Below are 19041 nucleotides of genomic sequence, written 5' to 3' on the forward strand. Positions count from 1 at the left end.
ATAGATAGATAGATAGATAGATAGATAGATAGATAGATAGATAGATAGATAGATAGATAGATATGGCATAATATTCTTGTTCTACTTCCAATAAAGTAAAAAAAGTAAAAGTTTCTTTTATTGTTTAGTTTTACTAATAAGGGTCTTTATTGTAATCTCATGTGTCCCATTTTGCTTTGTTTGCAGCCATTATTCAGACATTTAGGAAATGTCGTCTGGGAAATGTTTTTAATTAAAGGTATTTATTTTTTTAAAAAAAACACTGTTAAAAATACTAAAAAATCTGTTTAAAAACGGTTTTAAAAAACACAAATATTTCCAGTATATTTTATTTGTAACATTTCTGCTATGATTAAGATGTAAGTGTTAAGGAAATTAACAACATCTGCAACAATACAATTGTTATTCTCTAAAGTTGACATCAACTAACCATGATTAAGGTTGCAATTACTGTAACACAGTAATTTAATAAACCCATTTAATCATATGTAAACAGTGGATTATTTATTGCGACACATTTTCAGTCGACAGGTTGCACAATGTTGGGTCGCTCATAAGAGATTTGAAGTACTGTGTGTACATTTCAAGACTTTCCAAATGTTTGTGAAACAGCACACTATACTATTGGCCAAACATGCAAATACAGTGTGTGAACATTGCTGCATAATAATCACTTATTTCCCTGTCATATACCTGTCATTCTTAAAAACAGGACAAACGAAAAAGAAGTTTTAAAACCTTTATCATATAACAGTCAGACTGTTAAAGGGAAGACTTTATTCCACACTTAAGGATAGAAAAAATCCAAATAAAATCACCATAAAACCCTCGGTAAGCACAATGTTAACCGCATGGAAGTGGGGACAACAAAATAACATAAGAACTATCAGATATTGCATTTACTGTATCTATGGATTATTGTTTCCAATTTAACACAATGTTCAAATATCTATGCTGTAAATATGATTATATAGAAGTCATCATGTGCGGCAGTATTGCTTCTCTTTTTAACATCACAATGGTATTATAAAGAGCTAAAAAATTATTTAGACAATTAATCACTTCATAATGTTACCAAGATGAAACATTAAATGAAAAACAAAAAAAATAATTAATTAACTAACTAATGTGATTATATCATGTATCACAGTCTAAATCAACCTAATGTCCTAAATCGTTCCTATGTCTGCACTGATACAATACAAAAACTGGTTATAGGCCTTTTAAATAGTCAGGCATATGCGTATACATTTACAAAATAAGATTTCAGACCCTGAGTGAAGCAAATATCACTTTGTTAGGGCTGTGTCAAATTAGACACAATTTTAAGCTGAAAGGAAAACATTTTATGCATTCAGTTACAATCCCTATTCAAACTGCTTTTCATATTTGGATTTTTAACAAACTTATATTCAACATTACAAGCAAAATTACCATTCTGATCTAATAAAGCAAAGAGAAATATCACATATACAACTGTAAATATCTGTTTAGAAAAGCTCCGTTTGCAAATAGGTGGTACTAAACCACCTTTACTGTCATGTTTCAGCAGAATTACAGTCTTCATTGCGGGCTGTGACACTATGGTAGCCTACTCATTAGACCCCATTATTCAAATTATTAGTGTCTGTTAATTGTCAAGAAAGGTAATGTTGTCTGTCACTCCCATTCAATCCATTTCCATGGACTAACCCTCTCTTAGTTATACATCCAAGTGCAGGAGTTTTGTACCACACCACATCACTTCTAATCTTGCATCTTATGAATTTACAAGCTTTTGTGTGATACAAACAGTTAATATGTTTGTTTAATACGTATCACATATTAATCATCATATCACCAAAGCTCGGTATATGCACATACACCTGACCTCACAGAATTATAAAACCGGATTGTGATTCGAATGAAACGTCTGCAATATCTGCAACATCCCACTGAAATATTACAGCATAAGCAGCAGCATAAAACCAATCAGTCCTCTGGGCATCACTGGCTCATTTAATGATGCCAGAACAATGGCGCGTTGACCCTCGACCCCACTCTCTTCTAATCAACAAGCCCACGCATAAACACACTATATACCAGATAAAGCACTTAAGCAAATGATTCAGGCTGTACAGCCTACAGACCTCATTCACACAGGATTTCTCTAACTGAACCAGTATGTATCCGCATAAAGCATCAGGAAGGATGAGAGAGTGCACTTGTGGTGACATCAGATAACCTGATCATTCAGAAATATCTGCGCTGAGGCATTCCACAACAAGGGAATAGATTAAAACCAGTTGAACAAAGACTCAGCAGCAGAAACCGGTTCACAAGGACACGTTTCGCACATCATGCGTCTGCAGTGAATAAACAGCAGGGTCATGCTTTCACACTGACAGTGCTTCGCTAGCTCTATACAGAAATTGAAGTGGTTTATGGGTTACAACATTGCATATTTCTTATCTAATAAAAAACGTGATTTCGCTTGTGCAATTGAGAATAATTCCTTTAAATTAGGAGGGGACGGCATTTGAATAGTATTTACATGTATTCAAACACCTTTGTGTAACAATGATATCCATTCCAAACAGCAATATTTAATGTTTTGCGCTGTGCATGAACATTTTGTTTCCGGATATTAACTGAATTGCATTCTAATGCGTCTCCAGTGTGATCAAATTTCAGATCACATTTACATGCGCAAAATGCAAATCGCCCCATTATTATTAGATAATAGAGTACATTAACTAATTTTTTTCTGTCAGCTATAGAATTTGCTTTATCATCACATTATCCTGATGTGAACACAGAGGATATAATAATATAATATGAAGTGTAATGCAGCTTACATAAGACTACACGATTTTATTCCTGGTTTTCCAGTCGCCAACAGTGAATTGAAATCGCTGACGAAATCAGAGGCAAATAGGTGCTCGTGCACGTGAGTGACGATGGCTATATGCGTGAATTTTCAAATAGGCTACGCGATCTTGAGAGAAGCAGGTTAATGAAAATTCACCTTTTTATTTTGTAAATGCATGTTATAAATCTTATTGTGACTGATTCATCTATGTAAATGATTATTATTAGCCTATTGTATTTATGTAGTGTGAAATATAATAGCAATATAATGTGTGGGTGGCATAAATGTCAGTGTGAATGCTGTAACCTCTTAATATTGCAAGCGAAAAAACTACACGCTGCAGATGCAGGATGCATGAAACGGTATTGAGGACCGTGGGTTATTTTTGATTACAAAAATGCTTTACAGCAACATAAACATCAATTTTGGTTTAACAAGAGCGTAAGCAAGAATCTCTCCTCTGTCTATTCATCACTGCATGTGCAAACTGTGTATAAAAAAAAAAAAAAAAAACCTAGCTGTATTGCAAATATAAACAATTCTGTCACTGTCATAATGCAAAAGGGCTCAAGGTGCAATTCAGGGGAAAATATCATAAAAACGAGTAGGTTGTTGAGGTGACCTGTAAGAGAAACGCTCATTCAGCGTTGTTCTCTGTAGTGGATGCCGTGGTCGCAGTGGCTTTAGCTACTGTTGTTGCCAGTCTGCTCACTGAAGCTCCCTGATCGAGCTCCTCCGCCTCCTCCCCGTCTGCCTCCTGCAGGGCGAGTCTGTGTGGTGGACGGGGCCGGGATCTGTGTCTGTATGGGTACAGGAAGAGGGCGGGGTCAGGCATGGCCATGGGCTCCTCCGGGCCCGTCACCCTCTCGCGCGGCACGCACTCCCTGGCACGCTCGATGTGGAGGTGGGAGGAGGGCCGGCTCGAGCTCCGCCGTTTGGGTTTGATCACTGTTGGGCTGCTAGCGCTGGCCTGAGGTGAAGGGTGGACGGGGGGCTTGTCCGTGCCGAGCTGGGCCGGCCTCCTTCGCTGCTGCTGCCTCTGCTGCGCGAGTTTCTGCTTTGCTGAATAAAGCTGGAAGGACAGGTATGCAGCCGCCTCTGTCTGCTGCTGGAGCTCGGTGTTGAGCACAGTGGTCCTGTGGCTGCGGTGTTTTAATTCATCCAGGAAACGTCGCTCCTTCTCCTTCAGACTGGCACGGAGAGCGCCCACCAGCACTGACTTCTGGCTCAGCTCCCATCTCAGATCACTCTGGACCTCCTGCTGGTCCTGCAGATGCTCCTCCACCTCCTGACAATGGGCTTCCAGCTGCTTCTCTTCCTCCTGCACATCTGGAACACATATAGAACAGAAACTTTTGTCGTAAAAACTCGATTCAGTGGTTCTGTGAACCAAGTTTAAGCACTGTGTGAATTATACCACGACATTCAGGAAATTTTCTAAAGGTTATTTTCATGGGATTGTCTGAAGTTTGTCTCGCACAACTTAAACTGTCTTTAGACGCTCCAAGCTAAATTAGTCAGCATCAACTGACAATCTTAAAAACGTTTAGGATAAAATCATTTTTAAAAATCACATCATTCATTTTAAATAAAAATCTTTTGTAACATCATAAATGTCACTTTTGATCAATTTAATGCATGCTTGCTGAATATAAATAATAATATATGTTTTTTTTTTTTTAAATCTTACTGACCCCAAACTTTTGATTGGTAGTGTACGAGTAATTAAAATGTTTGGTATATACATATGGCCGGTTTCACAGACTGGGTTTAGCTTGTCCCAGACTAAAATGCATGTTTGTGCTGTTTTAACTGAAAGCAAATTGCAGTGACATTTCTTAAAATGTGTCAGAGCCATTGTTTTGTCTCAAGATGCACACCAGTAATGTTTTTTTCTAAGGCATGTTTATAAAATCTATAAATGCCCCAATTGAACTAAAACCTAATCCTGGCTTAATCTAAGCCCTGTCTGTGAAACCGGACCGTACTTTTGAAAAGTCCAACTTTTTGTTTGGTGGGTTCAAGCCTTAAATAGAGGATCAAAACCTCCTGTAATTCATACATCTTAGAGTTTCACATTTTACGTGCAGAAGCTTCATCACACACTTCTGCTGCTGAAATGAGTGTATGATCTCATGTATGATCCACCTTGTGATATGAAACAGACATGTCTAATATGAACAAGCCCCTGCGTTTAAAATCAGATTTTAGCCGTAAAAGCGAATTTGTAACTAATCTGAGATCTAAAAGGTAAGTGGATGTGGTTGAGGAAAGCAGACAAAGAGCTCTTCTGTGCCCAAGGATTACAGACTCACTGAGTAAATCCAAATCAACTAATCTCAACTCTGGTCTGGCTACTGGCAGTGTTGCCATCTGTTCAAGGTTATCAGACACATTAAATGTCTAGGACAAGACCTCCCAGAGCATGCTTGACTACTGTGCCCACAAAGCAGAGAGCAAATGTGAAGTGAATTGCTTCCACACACACACACACACACACACAAAAAGACATACTAAGAAACTATTTTATTGGCAGAAATGACAAATTATACATCTATATGATCAATGGTCAAACTGCAAGGTGAATTCATCATTGGTATTTTCATCTTTTCCTAAATATTAAAATAAACTAAACTAAAATTCTGCAATTACCCCTTCAATACTTCATGGAAATGTGACATGCTATCACTGTTTGTTTTGTGTTCTGCTTTAGATTATTTGCATCTTGTATTTTTCTAATTTGTAAGTCGCTTTAGAAAAAAAAGCATCTACTAAATACATGTAAATGTATATTGCACTATTACCTTACATCACTCCCACATTAGTAAAAATGACATATCATTTACAGTATATAGTGTCAGATATGAGTAGGAAAATGTGCCATAGAATTAGACAGAAGCATGGAAGAGCAGCTGGCGTATGGCATGTCATTTATTACAATCAGAGCCGGACAGGGTACAGAGCTTTGTTACTTGAGTAAAAGTACAGATACCCCTTGCTAAATTTTACTCAAGTACAAGTAAAAGTACTACATTCAGATGTCTACTTAAGTAAAAGTACTAAAGTACTTGTTTTTAAAAGTACTTGAGTATCAAGAGTACAAGAGTAGATTTTCTAAATATTGCATTACTAATCTACTGCCACAGTGCTTACATTTATGCACAGAAACGTCCTACATGGAGTTATGAAAAATGTTAATGTTAATACCTTGGAGAATGTAAAAGGAATTGAAAGTAAAATCAAGTCATTTTCATCTTTTTACCATGTTGCTTTATTTAATTTAATTCAATTTTTGGGGAGTCCCATCTTTAAATGCGGGGACAACACACACACACACACACACACACCACATGTAAGGGTGGCGCTGCCAATAAAGCACCTAAAAGCTGTCACAAAGAACCGGCAAAAGGAATGATTATGAATATGTAAAATATAGCAAGGAGAAATTTTAATTGTTTATTAATAAACACTTGTTAATAAACAAGTGTTTTCTTTGTCAGTGTCGGCTAGATGAAGTTGATGATGCTGACTCGCGATCTTCAGTAGTGAACGCGGCAGAGAGAAATGCATATTTCATACGGATGACATAAGCAGAGAGCAGTCTGTAGTCTGTTTTCTTTCGTTTTGAATTTTTCTGTTTAAAAGTAGACATGTCTGTGAGAGGCAAGTAGGCTACCTTATACACTGAGTTTCGGTTCATTTATGAGACGAGATCCAGTTCACGTGCCGGCGCCTCCGTTTCTTATCTATCGTCTGCTATTTACTTCTTATTTATTAAACCCAGGCAATTGGTTGATGAAACGTTGATTAAAATTAAGATACAATTAATGCAAAACGAAATTCAGGTTAAAGAAAGGTTTTGTGTTTTCTGTTTGATGTCTCTGTGAAAGTTTTAAAGCATTTTTTATGCCGCTTTCAGAGCGCTCACGTCCGTAACGGAGAACACGTCCATAACATTGTTTTTTCCTCATAAATGCAAACCCGAAAAATAAAATAAAACTAAATTAATATTTTATGTACTGTGGAGACTGAGCGCCAACCCTTCTTCATTCGCTGGGTAGTAGCCTACTTTGGTTTGCGCAGTGTAATTCACATAATCAGTAAAAATATATTTTGCCTCCTAAAGTTTTTTTTTTAAGAAATCAGAAATCCCTCGTGGCTACGCCACTGCCACATTTGAACCTGACTGTGTTAAACACACCACATACTCAAGAACATCAAACCAAATGCTTGGCTTACATTAATGTGTAATATAAAATCTGACCATGGAGTTGACTTTGGCGGAAAGCTGAAAGTGATTGCTGATAGGCTGTCCCAATCAGTGGCGCCTGCACAATCCAATCACGTTTGAGAGGGAAACAACAAATTGAGGGTGTCCGAGATTTTTCTTTTTTTTTTACTTTTTTTTTTTTACTCGGGTACTCACGGTTATGGATAGAAATGTATTGGAGTAAAGAGTACAATATTTGCCTCTCAAATGTACTTGAGTAAAGTCATAAGTACTCCCCAAAAATGATACTCGAGTAAAGTACAGATCCCTCAAAATTGTACTTAAGTACTGTACTCAAGTAAATGTACTCCGTTACTGTCCGGCTCTGATTACAATCAAACAAATGAAGGATAAAACAGTTTTTCAAGTGTCTTTACGCTTATATGAATGTAATGTGTTTCAGATAAATTGCAGGCTAAGTAGACTGAAAAGGAATTATGTAATCGGTGTCCTTCAAATTATCCACACAAACTTAATGACCTCGTGCTGAGTTCAACATCTTTCTATAAATATTGTCTCCCGTGCTCTCCTTTATTTTACTGCAACTAGCACAATTCTGTCTCTCAATTTGTCCAGATTGTCCCGATTTCACAGTCAGCCTATCAGCCTCACCCATGCGTCCAGACTGAGATGAGCTCATGAATATAGAAAATGCTGTGTTATCTGATCCTTAAATCTGATCTCTCTACTGTTTCTCAATGAGTTCACTCTTTGCTGCCTCTGACCCTTTTAATAGAATATGTAATGAAACTGAGATGTCGACAACCATCAGTTGACAAAGACATTAGAGCAGATAAGAAGTGATAGACAAAAAAAAAAAAAAAAGATAAGTATTGTACATTTAATACTCACATTGCGCCAGCAATATGCTTGTAAATTAGAAAATCATTTTCACTATCAATCAGTGTTTGGTTCCTCTGGGGCTTCTTTGAAGAATTCTCTCAAAGTTATGAACAAACGATTTTTCCAGTAACAAATAGAATGTTTGTTTAAATTTATCTGGTCTTTAATAATGTTCTCAAAACGTTAGGACAAAAACATTATTTATACATTGTTCACAGAGTTGTTGTTTTTCCTGAAACACGTTAGTTGGACATTCATCATTTTTAAAATGACTACTTAATTTTTAAAATGTTAGAAGATTCAAAAGTAACATTCCCAAAATATTTCCAAAATGATAAAAAGGAATGTTCCGTTAACGTTCACATAACCAAGAACATTTTTAAAAAAATGTTCAATAAACTGGACATTTAAAACGATGAGAGACCATTCTGAAATAATGTTTTCATAACATTATTTCATAACTTAATGGGAACGTTAGCAAAAAAATAATTGTTAGCTGGGTATGTGTTGCTAAGTGACTGGAAGGTTGAACAAAAGGTCTACTTTTGTTTGGAATTATTTTCGTTGGCAGAGCACAAATACCTAAAGTAAATTGTAATATTATGTCTTAAATGTAAGTTACACAATATTGACTTCTTGTTTATTGATATCTTATATGAAAGCAATATCACACTCACAATCTTGCTGCTGGAAACTTCACAATAGGCCATTTTACTGACAACAGCTTTGTTGGAGTAGAGAAGACATTCAAATAAAGGTGTTAAGTTAATGTATATATTGCTGAATATAAGTATTAGTATCTTTAAAAGAAACTGTTACTGTCCCCAAACCTTTGGATGGTATAATGTGTTATGTTCATACTGTGGTATTTGAATTAGATAACTGATTACATGTTTACTAAATAATTAGTAATATGTAAAAATACATGTTAAAACTTATGATTATAATTTAGAAATCTCTTTTTTTTCTCTCTCTCTCTCCTATACTCAGCTTTCTTTTGCTATTCCTCTCTGTCTCCTTGCCCGACTTTGTCTCAGCAAAATAACATGCAGTAATTGGACACCCCCACTGGGACTGTGCAGCAAAAGCAGAGGATCGATTTGTGGGTGGATGAGGCTGCGTCGGGCTGGAGGAGAGAGGGATGGCCTGCAGTATGAAGAGGAGTCTTCTGCTTAACAATGATGCCTCTTGATGTGAAAGTGACTAGTTTTAGATCAATTATTATTACAATCATAAGACACAGTCATTAAACACACTATATGTGCCTTGTTGAGGCTAATCACTTCAATTCAGCCAATTACATGATATCGTAACAACAAAAGAAGTGTTGAGTGCATCATTTTATTTATTATCAGTCAATATGATCCTTTCATGCTCGCTAGAGTCTTTCAAATGTGATCTAGTAATAACAGATACCAAAATATATATGCAGATAGTCAATATACTAGATGCTGTTGTATTAAATAGACCTACTGCTGTTGTTCTTGTTGCTTTGTACAACTGAACACATTTGCTAAAAATACATAAGTAACTCTGCTCACAAATAAATGAAACAACTTTTTTTTTTGGAAGGCAACAGAGCTCACCTGCTACGCTCCTGCCTGGGGGCTTCATGTTGAGTTCTTGTGTGAGTTCTGCAAGTAATAAACAGATGCAATGTTAATTCTGAGCTATTTTTTTATTCTTTATTTTGTATTCTGCATTTTAAAACTGACACATTCCCGAATCATTATAAATCATGTCATAAGTCTTGCATGATCCATTATCCAATTAATTGTTATTAGATTAAATGTCCCGCCCTACATTTTACATTTTATTATATTTCATTCAAAGCAATAATAAGTCAAATAAAGCAATAATAAAGCTCAGTTTATTTATTAAATCATTATAGACTCATGTTCAAACACTGTTCAAAAGTGAGATCAGTAAGATTTTATTCAGCAATGATTAAATTGATCAAAAGTGACAGTAAAGACATTTATAATGTTTCAAAATATTTATATTCCAAATAAATGCTGTTCTTTTGATACACTGGAGTAATGGCTTCTGAAATGTTGATATTACTGGAGTAATGGCTTCTGAAAATTTATTTTAAAATAGTTTTATTTCACAAAATTACAGTTTTCACTGAATTTTTACCAAATAAAGGCTGCCTTGGTGAGCATAAGATACTTCTTTGAAAACATTTTAAAAAAAATCTTACCCCACACCTTTTAATGGTAAGTTATACATCAAAGGGTATCAAGAGAAAAACTGATTTCCTGTGGTTATGAATTAGAATGATTGGTTAGAAGAGCAGAAAAGCAAAGGGATGAATATGCAATGTGCTGCTTTTTCGGCCCTAGCTGGCTCAGCACATTTACAGCAATGTTCAGGTAGAAAGGCCGTGTACTATATTACTGAGAGGGAAAACACAAGCCCTGCACTGACAGGAAGCTATTGACCTGTGGTCCTCTCTGTGGAGCTTGTGCCATCAAAGAGAGCAACGTAACCCTGCTCTTCTCTGCAGAGGATCCTGGCTTTATGCATTCAGGGCATTGTCTATGCATTTAGATTGTGTGCCAACATTATTTTTGGAACAACATCCAATTATGTGTAATTTATGATAAATGAAATGTCGCTCAATTCAATTATGCATGTTATTTAATGTATGCAAACTTAAATTAAAATGCAGGAGACTGTACAGTGGGAATGGTCTTGACACACACCTGTGCAGCGTTTCTGGAGGGACAGGATCTCCAGGTGTAGTCCGTGCAGCAGAGACAGCTGTTCCTGTCTAAGGAAGACAATGCTCCTCTCCACACCCTCCACCTGGCGCTCCAGCGAGACCACCGGTGATCCCTTTACCGTACAAAACACAGGGATATTTATTTACAGTATATAATAGTACATTCCAGTCCTCTAATCTAAATTCCCAGCGTTCTGAGAGTACTGACATTTAGTACAAAACTGGGACTCTCCACTGTTTAAATCAGAGCTTCTGTCTTTTTTTCTCACTCCATAATGCTCTCATCAGTGAGGAAATAAAAGGGGTGCAGGGATGACATATTTTGTAGACCAAAACCAGGAAACGAGTTAGCATTTTAGCACCTCTGGTTCCATCGTCTTGAAGTCAAGGGGTGTTTCTCAAGTGGAAGGCTGCATCCTTTTGAGACTGTGTCCTTCCTAGTTCAGTCCTTCTGAGGCTTGTAGGCTAGAGTCCTCCTCAGCAATTAAATGCTAGAATGAGACGGTCTAAGAGCGCATGACTACGTCACTACGCACGAAAATACTATTAAAACCTAATTTGGGATAAATGCTTTGTATTACAAATCTTTATATTAACTGGCTTTCTATTAACTGGCTTTCTATTAATGCAATACAGTGAACGACAGCCATCTGCGGTCTCCCAGTGGCTTACAATATAGGCAGTTTAGTGTTCGTGATTAATTTACAGCAAAACAAATCATTACATCTATATGCTTTTATGTCCAAAAACATTATTTTTGTCTTACATTTAATAATAAACTCAGACAAGCTCAATACCGACCTGTTTTCTCTCCGTTTATTTTTATGAATTTAAATGTGAGCAAAGGATTGTGGGTGATTGAGATGGCCTTCAGCGATGTTTGATGACATGGCAGTTGAGATATGCAGCCTTCCGTTTGAGAAACACCCAATGAGTTTTGAATGGGTTTTCGTGTTTTGTTAATTGGACTTTTATTGTGTATTTTACCCTGTGTCTGTTGCTGTTTCTTGTCCTGTGTGCCATTTTTTTTATAGTCCTTTGAAGTTTTTCTAGTTGATTAGTTCTGTGATGATTGTCCAGGTGTGTTTCCCTAGGAATTATACCCCAGTGTTTCTTGCATTCCTTGTTCTTGTGTCTTGTGCATAGATGTTTTGATGGGGTGCTCATTCCGTTTCCCTGGTTTTCTAGTTCCCGTGTTTGTTTTGTTATATTCTGTTAAATAAAATAACTGGATTTGGATCCAGCTCTCCTTTGTTTTTGAGTTTTGAGTGTGGTGAACACAAGCTCAAGATATTTTCACTTTATATTCTACGACACATATTACGTAAGGAATAATTGCTCTGTACCGAATAAAACGCTCTTGTGTGTAGGACTAATTTCTAACTAATTTCCCACGCCTCCGTTGCTAATTCCAAAACATCATTTTAGAGCAAGTAACTGAAGCTTGAGACATTGATAGCAGAATAATGCAGTAATTAATGAAGTTAGAGAGAAAGGGATTAAGCGTATTACCGGAGTCTGTGCGTCACTTAACAGTGTTCTGCAGCAGCGTCTCTACTATTAGCGAAACTGTAAGTTTATCGGCTTCATGAACAGCGCCGTTATTACCTCTCTCTTGAGAAATGTCATGTAGCTTTTAATTTGCTGAACTATTTTACTGATAAAATCGTCAGAGCAGCACTGACAACATGTTTCTGTGAGAGTGTGTACCCATACTGTATGTGTGTGCGTTTGAGTGGAGAGAGAGCGGGAGAAAGAGAGTATGTGCTTTCCATACATAATAAAATGTAATTTTGTCTCAAAAACATGGAAATAATTTGTAATTTTTATCCTATAGTTTACTTGCTTGGTTTTGCTGTTGTAGGTTTTAATGACCTTTGAAATAACTGTAATCATTTGGCGAAGTGATATGGAAATGTAATGCGGTCAAGACGTGCCTGGAACTACTTTAGCCGTGCGTACTTTAGCCGTGCGTATCTGAAAATAATTGCACACCTTAGAACGTTCGTCAACCAATCATATTCAAGCATTCATCAGCCCCATATAAATCAGTAATATCCTCTTGTTTACTTGTCTTGTAAAGGCGGTAGCTAAAAGTGGCTAAATGGGACTACAGAGTTTGTCCGGGACATTAAACATCATCATCCGAACAGGTAAACTCATCTACTCACCAGTTCACTTTCACAGCCTCGTTGTGTTTATAATCGTGCTCTTGCAAACTATTATAACTCTAACTTTCAGGGAAAATGTTTATAAGCAAAGATTGAAAGAGTTGTCTGAAGTTAAGTGATGGTGGCGTTGAAGTCATACGACTATATGGTATAATTTGTTTATAGCCAAACATTAGCTTTTGACTTCTGAAGATTGTATTATGTTTCAAAATTTGTGAAGATTATCACGATAAACAAAATGCGTAAGAATCATACGCTTGTATTAGTCACACAGACCTACTTTCTGCAATAATCCAAAAGCCAATGGAAAAATCCTATTGGGTTTTTGTCGAAAGGAGCAGGGTGATGCTAATTTCCTACAAAAATAGGCTACATCATCCCTGCACCACTCTATTGAAAACCTGGATTACAGAACATTTTGAAAATATTTTGTGTGGATATTCACTACAACATATGAGAGAAGAATGTTGTCCCGGGCCCGTAATAAGAGGTCTAGCATAGGTCTACTCTCTTGCACCCATATTTGGTCACGGGCCCCATGAATTTACATACACTAGGGTCAGAAATGAATGAAGACTTGGTGCAAAATCCCACCAAATTTTACGAAACTACCCATGAAATTCAAAATGTGGTACAAAATTCTGCAATATCTGATATCCTAATGATTTATTTTACATTATTTTACATCAAAGGTATGATTAGAAAACATGTCCTCCCCTCAAAAAGCTTAAAATAAGGCCCTTAAAAAGAATGACTGAATTTCAGAATAGTTCTGTGTACCTGCTGACCTGACCCTTAAATGGTTGGTCTGACCTAATGTAGCCTAGGTTGATTCATTCATAATATTTTTGACTTGAATTATACCAATTTTATTGATGCATTTTATTTAAAATAGAGTGCATTTTAAGAGCACACAAGCACAGATGAACAAAATATTTTAACAAATAGGTCTATTATTAGGCCACTATTATATCACTGACAAAAGATATTACATTTTTATTAGTTTACTTGATAATTTGAACATTTTGTTTTGACGTAATCTTTGTGTGATGATGTAAAATAAAACTTCTGAGCGTTATTCTGCATAAACACCCAGCGAGGTTATTAAAAACATTTAATGTCGATTGCTCGCAGATACCAATACAACTAGGCTACATCGTAAAACATAAATGTCAATCAGCTAAATAGTCATTCTTTCTCATATAGGCTACATAACAATAAAAGCCTTAGGCTTAGATAACACTGCGCATAATATTACAGCACTCACCGTGTTTTCCATATTAGTATCCAACAGATGAGGCGTTATAATGAAGAGGATGAACGTGCTCCTTCACTTCCACATCTCTGCCCTTCAACGAACCGACCCATGAACATACAGGATGACGACATCTTTAAAGAAGATCAATACACATCTCAATGGGAGAATAAAACACGGATCTGCCACAGAGTAACGGCAGAGGTTTCGCGAGAACGACGAAATTTCAATCCTTCACAATCTTGGCGAAAGTAATTGCTTTATCCGACAATGTCACGATCGATTAAAAGTGATCCCGGCGTTTAGCTGGCACAAGCGTGTTCGTCTGTCCTGCATCTGAACAGCATCATCATCATCGCGATGACAGACAGCAGGAAGAGGCTCCTTCAGTACCAGGGCAATGATGCAACTGATGAAGGAAACATAACGATGCTCTGAGGAAACTCCACTGCAGATCCGATCATCTCACGCGCGCATCTAACAACACATTAAGCTAATTAAGGCGCATTATGTATTAAAAATATCTAAACTAATGTCTAATTTAGCACAGCTGAATTAGCTACAACAGTTAGTTTCAGTCCTCGAATTTGATTGGCCGAGCAGCGTTTCAAGAGCACTAATTACCATAGCAAATGGGACGTTTCGCAGTTTGAATGAATCACTCGAGGCAGAGACAGATTATTTGGCTTTTGCCATTTTATTTTTTGTTTATTCATATTTTATTATTTGCATTGTTTATTGTTAAAGAGTATCTGTGGCTTCCCGCTAGCTTCCCCCTGCCACGCAGAGATTTTACCCTACTGTATTTGCGTTGTGAAAGAGGAGTGGAGTTATTTTGTATGGTGCAAGGAGCGTTTGGTGGTTTTTCTCGCTCCAGATTGTATTATTTACTATTCCCTACAGTGGATGTCTTATATTCCACCACATTAGAAAGAACTGAGCAAAATTTAGTGTACGAATGTAAATATCGTGCGCTGGGGAGGCGAATCTTTCATTTGAAGGCCACGTTTTATAGCATCTGTAAAACCACATTCTTCCATCTTAAAAATATATCTAAATTATGACATGCTTTCAATGAAAAATGGGGAACAGTTAGTTAATGTGTTCATGACCTCAAGGCTAGATTATTGTAATGCTCTACTGGGTGGTTGCCCTGCACGCTTAATAAACAAACTCCAGTTGGTCCAAACGCAGCAGCTAGAGTTCTCACTAGAACCAGAAAGTATGACCATTAGCCCGGTTCTGTCAACACTGCATTGGCTCCCTATTAAACATCGTATACATTTTTAAATATTGCTGACTACTTACAAAGCATTAAATGGTTTTAGCTCCCCAGTACTTGAGCGAGGTCTTAACGCATTATAGTCCTTCAAGTCTACTGCGATCTCAAAATTCTGGCCAGTTGATAATACCTAGAATATCAAAAATCAACTGCAGGCGGTAGATCCTTCTCCTATTTAGCACCTAAACTTTGGAACAGTCTTCCTAACATTGTCTGGGAAGCAGACACACTCTGTCAGTTTAAATATAGACTAAAAACGCATCTCTTTTACCTGGCATTCATATAGAACAACATTATACATTTCTATTTTCCAAATCAGTTAAATTATTATTAGGCTGCATAGATTAGGTAAGCTGGAACCGGGAATACTTCCTATAACACCTGATGTACTCGTTACATCATAAGAAGAATGGCATCTACGCTAATGTTAGTCTTTCTGTTTATTCCGAGGTTTACTGAAGTCAGCCGGATCCGGGCCATATCCAGATCAGATGGTGGACCTGCACCTGGACCAATCCACAACATATCCCTGAAGTGCCAGACTCATCAGCCCTGTGAAGGCCTCATCGACACGACAGCCATCAGCACTGATCCTCAACAAACTCGTCTCCATACCGGCGTGATGACTCCGACTTCCAAAGATGGAACTGGATAATATTCTGAATGTTCTGATCCAATCTGACTTCTGACCTGTAATGCTGGCTGAATCTTAATCATACACTGTTCGTTTGTTGGCCAGAGGAGAACTGGCCCCCGCCCCGACTGAGCTTGGGTTCTCCCAAGGTTTTTTCCTCCATTCTGTCACCTGATGGAGTTTTGGTTCATTGCCACTGTTGCCTTGGCTTTTGGCTAGCTTAGTTGGGGACATTTAATATTCAACAATATTATTGATCTGCCTTACTTACGGTGGACGATGACACAATTTTCTTCCAGAAACAAACTTTATTGTATTATTTTCATGTTATCACTTTGAAGCTGCTTTGATACAACTCAAAAAAATTAACTAGGAAGGTTGTGCACTTCACATAATATATTTATATTTAGTTTACTTATAATAATTGTGTTTTTTGACTTGAAATGTTTTTTTCTAGTAAGGTCCACGTAATTATGTCTCAACTTAACAGTACAAAATCCTAATGCGCTGCCTAAACACAAACCATTTATGTTAAGTGAAAAATTCTTACATCCAGAGGGTGGCAGTATAGTGCGAGCCAACTGCCATTTTGCCCGAACTTAATTTGATTGTGTTCAATCTGCTTAATTATATGTAACATTTAAGTTTACTTAATCCACTTGTGTTGGATTACATGATTGATTTGTGTTGCATTAACTAAAACTGGGCAGTGCTTGTTAGTGCCCAGCATGCTTTGCATATGGTTGAATTAAGAGAGAATAAATGTTAAAATTAAGTGTTATTTTATGTTTTTTTTGAGAAAATGACAAAAGGGGAAGACTTGATAGTGTGTAATTGTGTTTAATGTTCAATTACATTTGAATTATTAGCACCATTTAAATTACAGTGGGTTACCATTGTGGAGAAGAGTGGAGCATTTTGTTTGGCTGTGGACTGATTTTATTATTTGAACTGTTTGGTTGACTGAGCATGTTAATCTTAGCATTTAAGATGCTAATATGTGCTACTGCTAGCAAATAGCTAGCTGTAGTCTAACAATTTAATTATGTGTCACTAAAATAAATGAAATATTAATGAATGAATGAATGAATATAAAAAATACCCGAATCATGTCAGGAAGCCTTTAAAAAATCACTTTGAGACTACTTTAATAGGGTTGCTTAAAATGACTTAATTCCATGATGTTGAAGTTACATGAACAAATTATGTTGAAGTTAAATGAACAAATTATGTTGAAGTTACATAACAAATTATGTTTGTTTAACATAACCTAGTTATGTGGAACCTGTTGACGAAATAAAATTAATTAAAGCCAACATATCATTTTATTGTAAAAAGCGCTAAAGGTGACTTGACTTGACAGTGGAGCTGTCCCGTAAACACAGGCCTACACGATTTCATTAGACGACGACGAAATGTTTGACACGAAAATAGTACATTAAGAGTGAATTCGGACAGCTTTGATTTCTATAATTAATTTCAATAGCGAAAGTAGGCGCGAAACTGAAAACCAGAAGTGGAGTTAAAGACGAGTGTAAATTTCTGTCGCTGATCCGCTCCACTCGCGTAGCTCCAGTTTTTTTAAACTATCCATTCCTACTATTTCATTAGCAGAGACGAAAATGACTATTCTACCACTAATTTTGCCTGAAGCAACATAAAAATAAAATAAAAAAAAGTGTAATTACAGGAAAATGATTTGGTTTAATGTAAATCAAGGATTATTAAATCCTATCTTATATTATATATACTATCTTATCTTTTCCACAAAACAAAAAGTTCAAATAAAGTGTTAATAACATGTTTTATTTCACAATTGACAACAAAATGATCATACAAATAATTTTATATTAATTACAAAATTCACCCAAATAAAAATAAAATTATGATATATATACATTTTAGACACAATTGTTTAAAATTCAATTCATTAGGGTAACTCATACAGCAAGGGTAAAAAAAAAAAAAAAATTATTTTGTTCTGCTCTCCTATGGTATGGGCATGGTTATCTATTTTTTCAGCTGGGATTTCTTTAAAATTTTTTATAAATTCTGGCTTTGGATAACTGCAACACTGTGGGCAAAAAATCAGATCCACAATAAAACAGTAGCTTATCTTTCACCAAACACAGTACAGAACTGCACTCTCAAGTAAATGACAATCACACTGCTGAAATGATATTTTAAAAAGTAAGTCACATCAGGTTTTCTCTCAACAACTAAATTTTTTTACTTTTTCCTTCTTAAATACACTGAAATACCAATTACCTCACTAAGGGAGCACATATACAAGCACACAGTCTCAATGTGAAGCTGCCAATAGTTTAAAAAACTCAGTTTTACTACTTCAATGCAAACTTTTACATTTTCTATTTTTCACGTGCTTTCAAGTTCCTGCAATAGTTTTGACATGAGCAGCTTTATAGTTCCTTAATTATAAATCTGTCCTTCAATCAGTAAAATAAGGCAGGAGTATCTGAAAGAAACATTGTTATGAATAAACTTTGGTGCTTTGAAAAGAATAGTTTTGTGGCACAAGTCGGTGATGCTACATGTGGTTATAGTGTCAACATTCCCACCGGATAAACAGGCCACTCTTGCCCAATCAAATTATAATCCGACTTCAGTCTACAATCTCAATGGCACTGAGTATATGAAATAAGGCTAAACAAATAAATGCCTTTACTTTAGTACATCTGACCAGGACCGTTCTTTGTTTACATCAACAAAATCACAAAATCATTTTGCACAAGACAGTGTTCCACCATTCAATGTGTGTTTTTTTTTTGCAGTTCGCATTGATCCAACCACAACAATCAAGGATATTAAGAACAAATAAATTACAATTATACAAAACACACAAAAAAAGAAACATATTACAAAGTTGCATTTAAAAAAAATTCTAAAATTCTCTGCACATTTAAAAGCAAGATAAGTGCTGCTTTAACCATGCCTCTCTATAGTCTAAGCATTAGCGTAAGCTAACATGAGGTCTCGTTGTGTGTGT

The 19041-nt window shown here is 36.3% G+C and overlaps 1 protein-coding gene across 1 annotated transcript; it reads right to left on the reverse strand.

Annotated features, from left to right (window-relative positions):
- Positions 1-3000: 3000 nt before the first annotated feature.
- On the reverse strand, positions 3001-14335 carry ccdc92ba (coiled-coil domain containing 92Ba). Its single transcript, XM_056263482.1, has 4 exons — positions 14131-14335; positions 10673-10805; positions 9551-9598; positions 3001-4180 (listed from the first exon to the last, which is right to left on the reverse strand). The coding sequence occupies exons 1-4, from the start codon at positions 14140-14142 to the stop codon at positions 3489-3491; spliced, it is 885 nt and encodes a 294-aa protein (XP_056119457.1). The 5' UTR covers positions 14143-14335; the 3' UTR covers positions 3001-3488.
- Positions 14336-19041: the final 4706 nt, after the last annotated feature.

This window comes from Rhinichthys klamathensis, unplaced genomic scaffold (genome assembly GCF_029890125.1).
Source record: "Rhinichthys klamathensis goyatoka isolate OS25496 unplaced genomic scaffold, OSU_Roscu_1.1 h1tg000206l_1, whole genome shotgun sequence".
NCBI classification, from domain to species: Eukaryota; Metazoa; Chordata; class Actinopteri; order Cypriniformes; family Leuciscidae; genus Rhinichthys; species Rhinichthys klamathensis.

Excerpts from the sequence above, each read along its gene's own strand:
- ccdc92ba (XM_056263482.1), bottom strand. Across the intron at positions 9,599-10,672 it reads CCTCCAGAAACGCTGCACAG|AACTCACACAAGAACTCAAC; the intron begins GTGTGTGTCAAG and ends TATTACTTGCAG. Across the intron at positions 4,181-9,550 it reads CCCAGGCAGGAGCGTAGCAG|ATGTGCAGGAGGAAGAGAAG; the intron begins GTGAGCTCTGTT and ends TATGTGTTCCAG.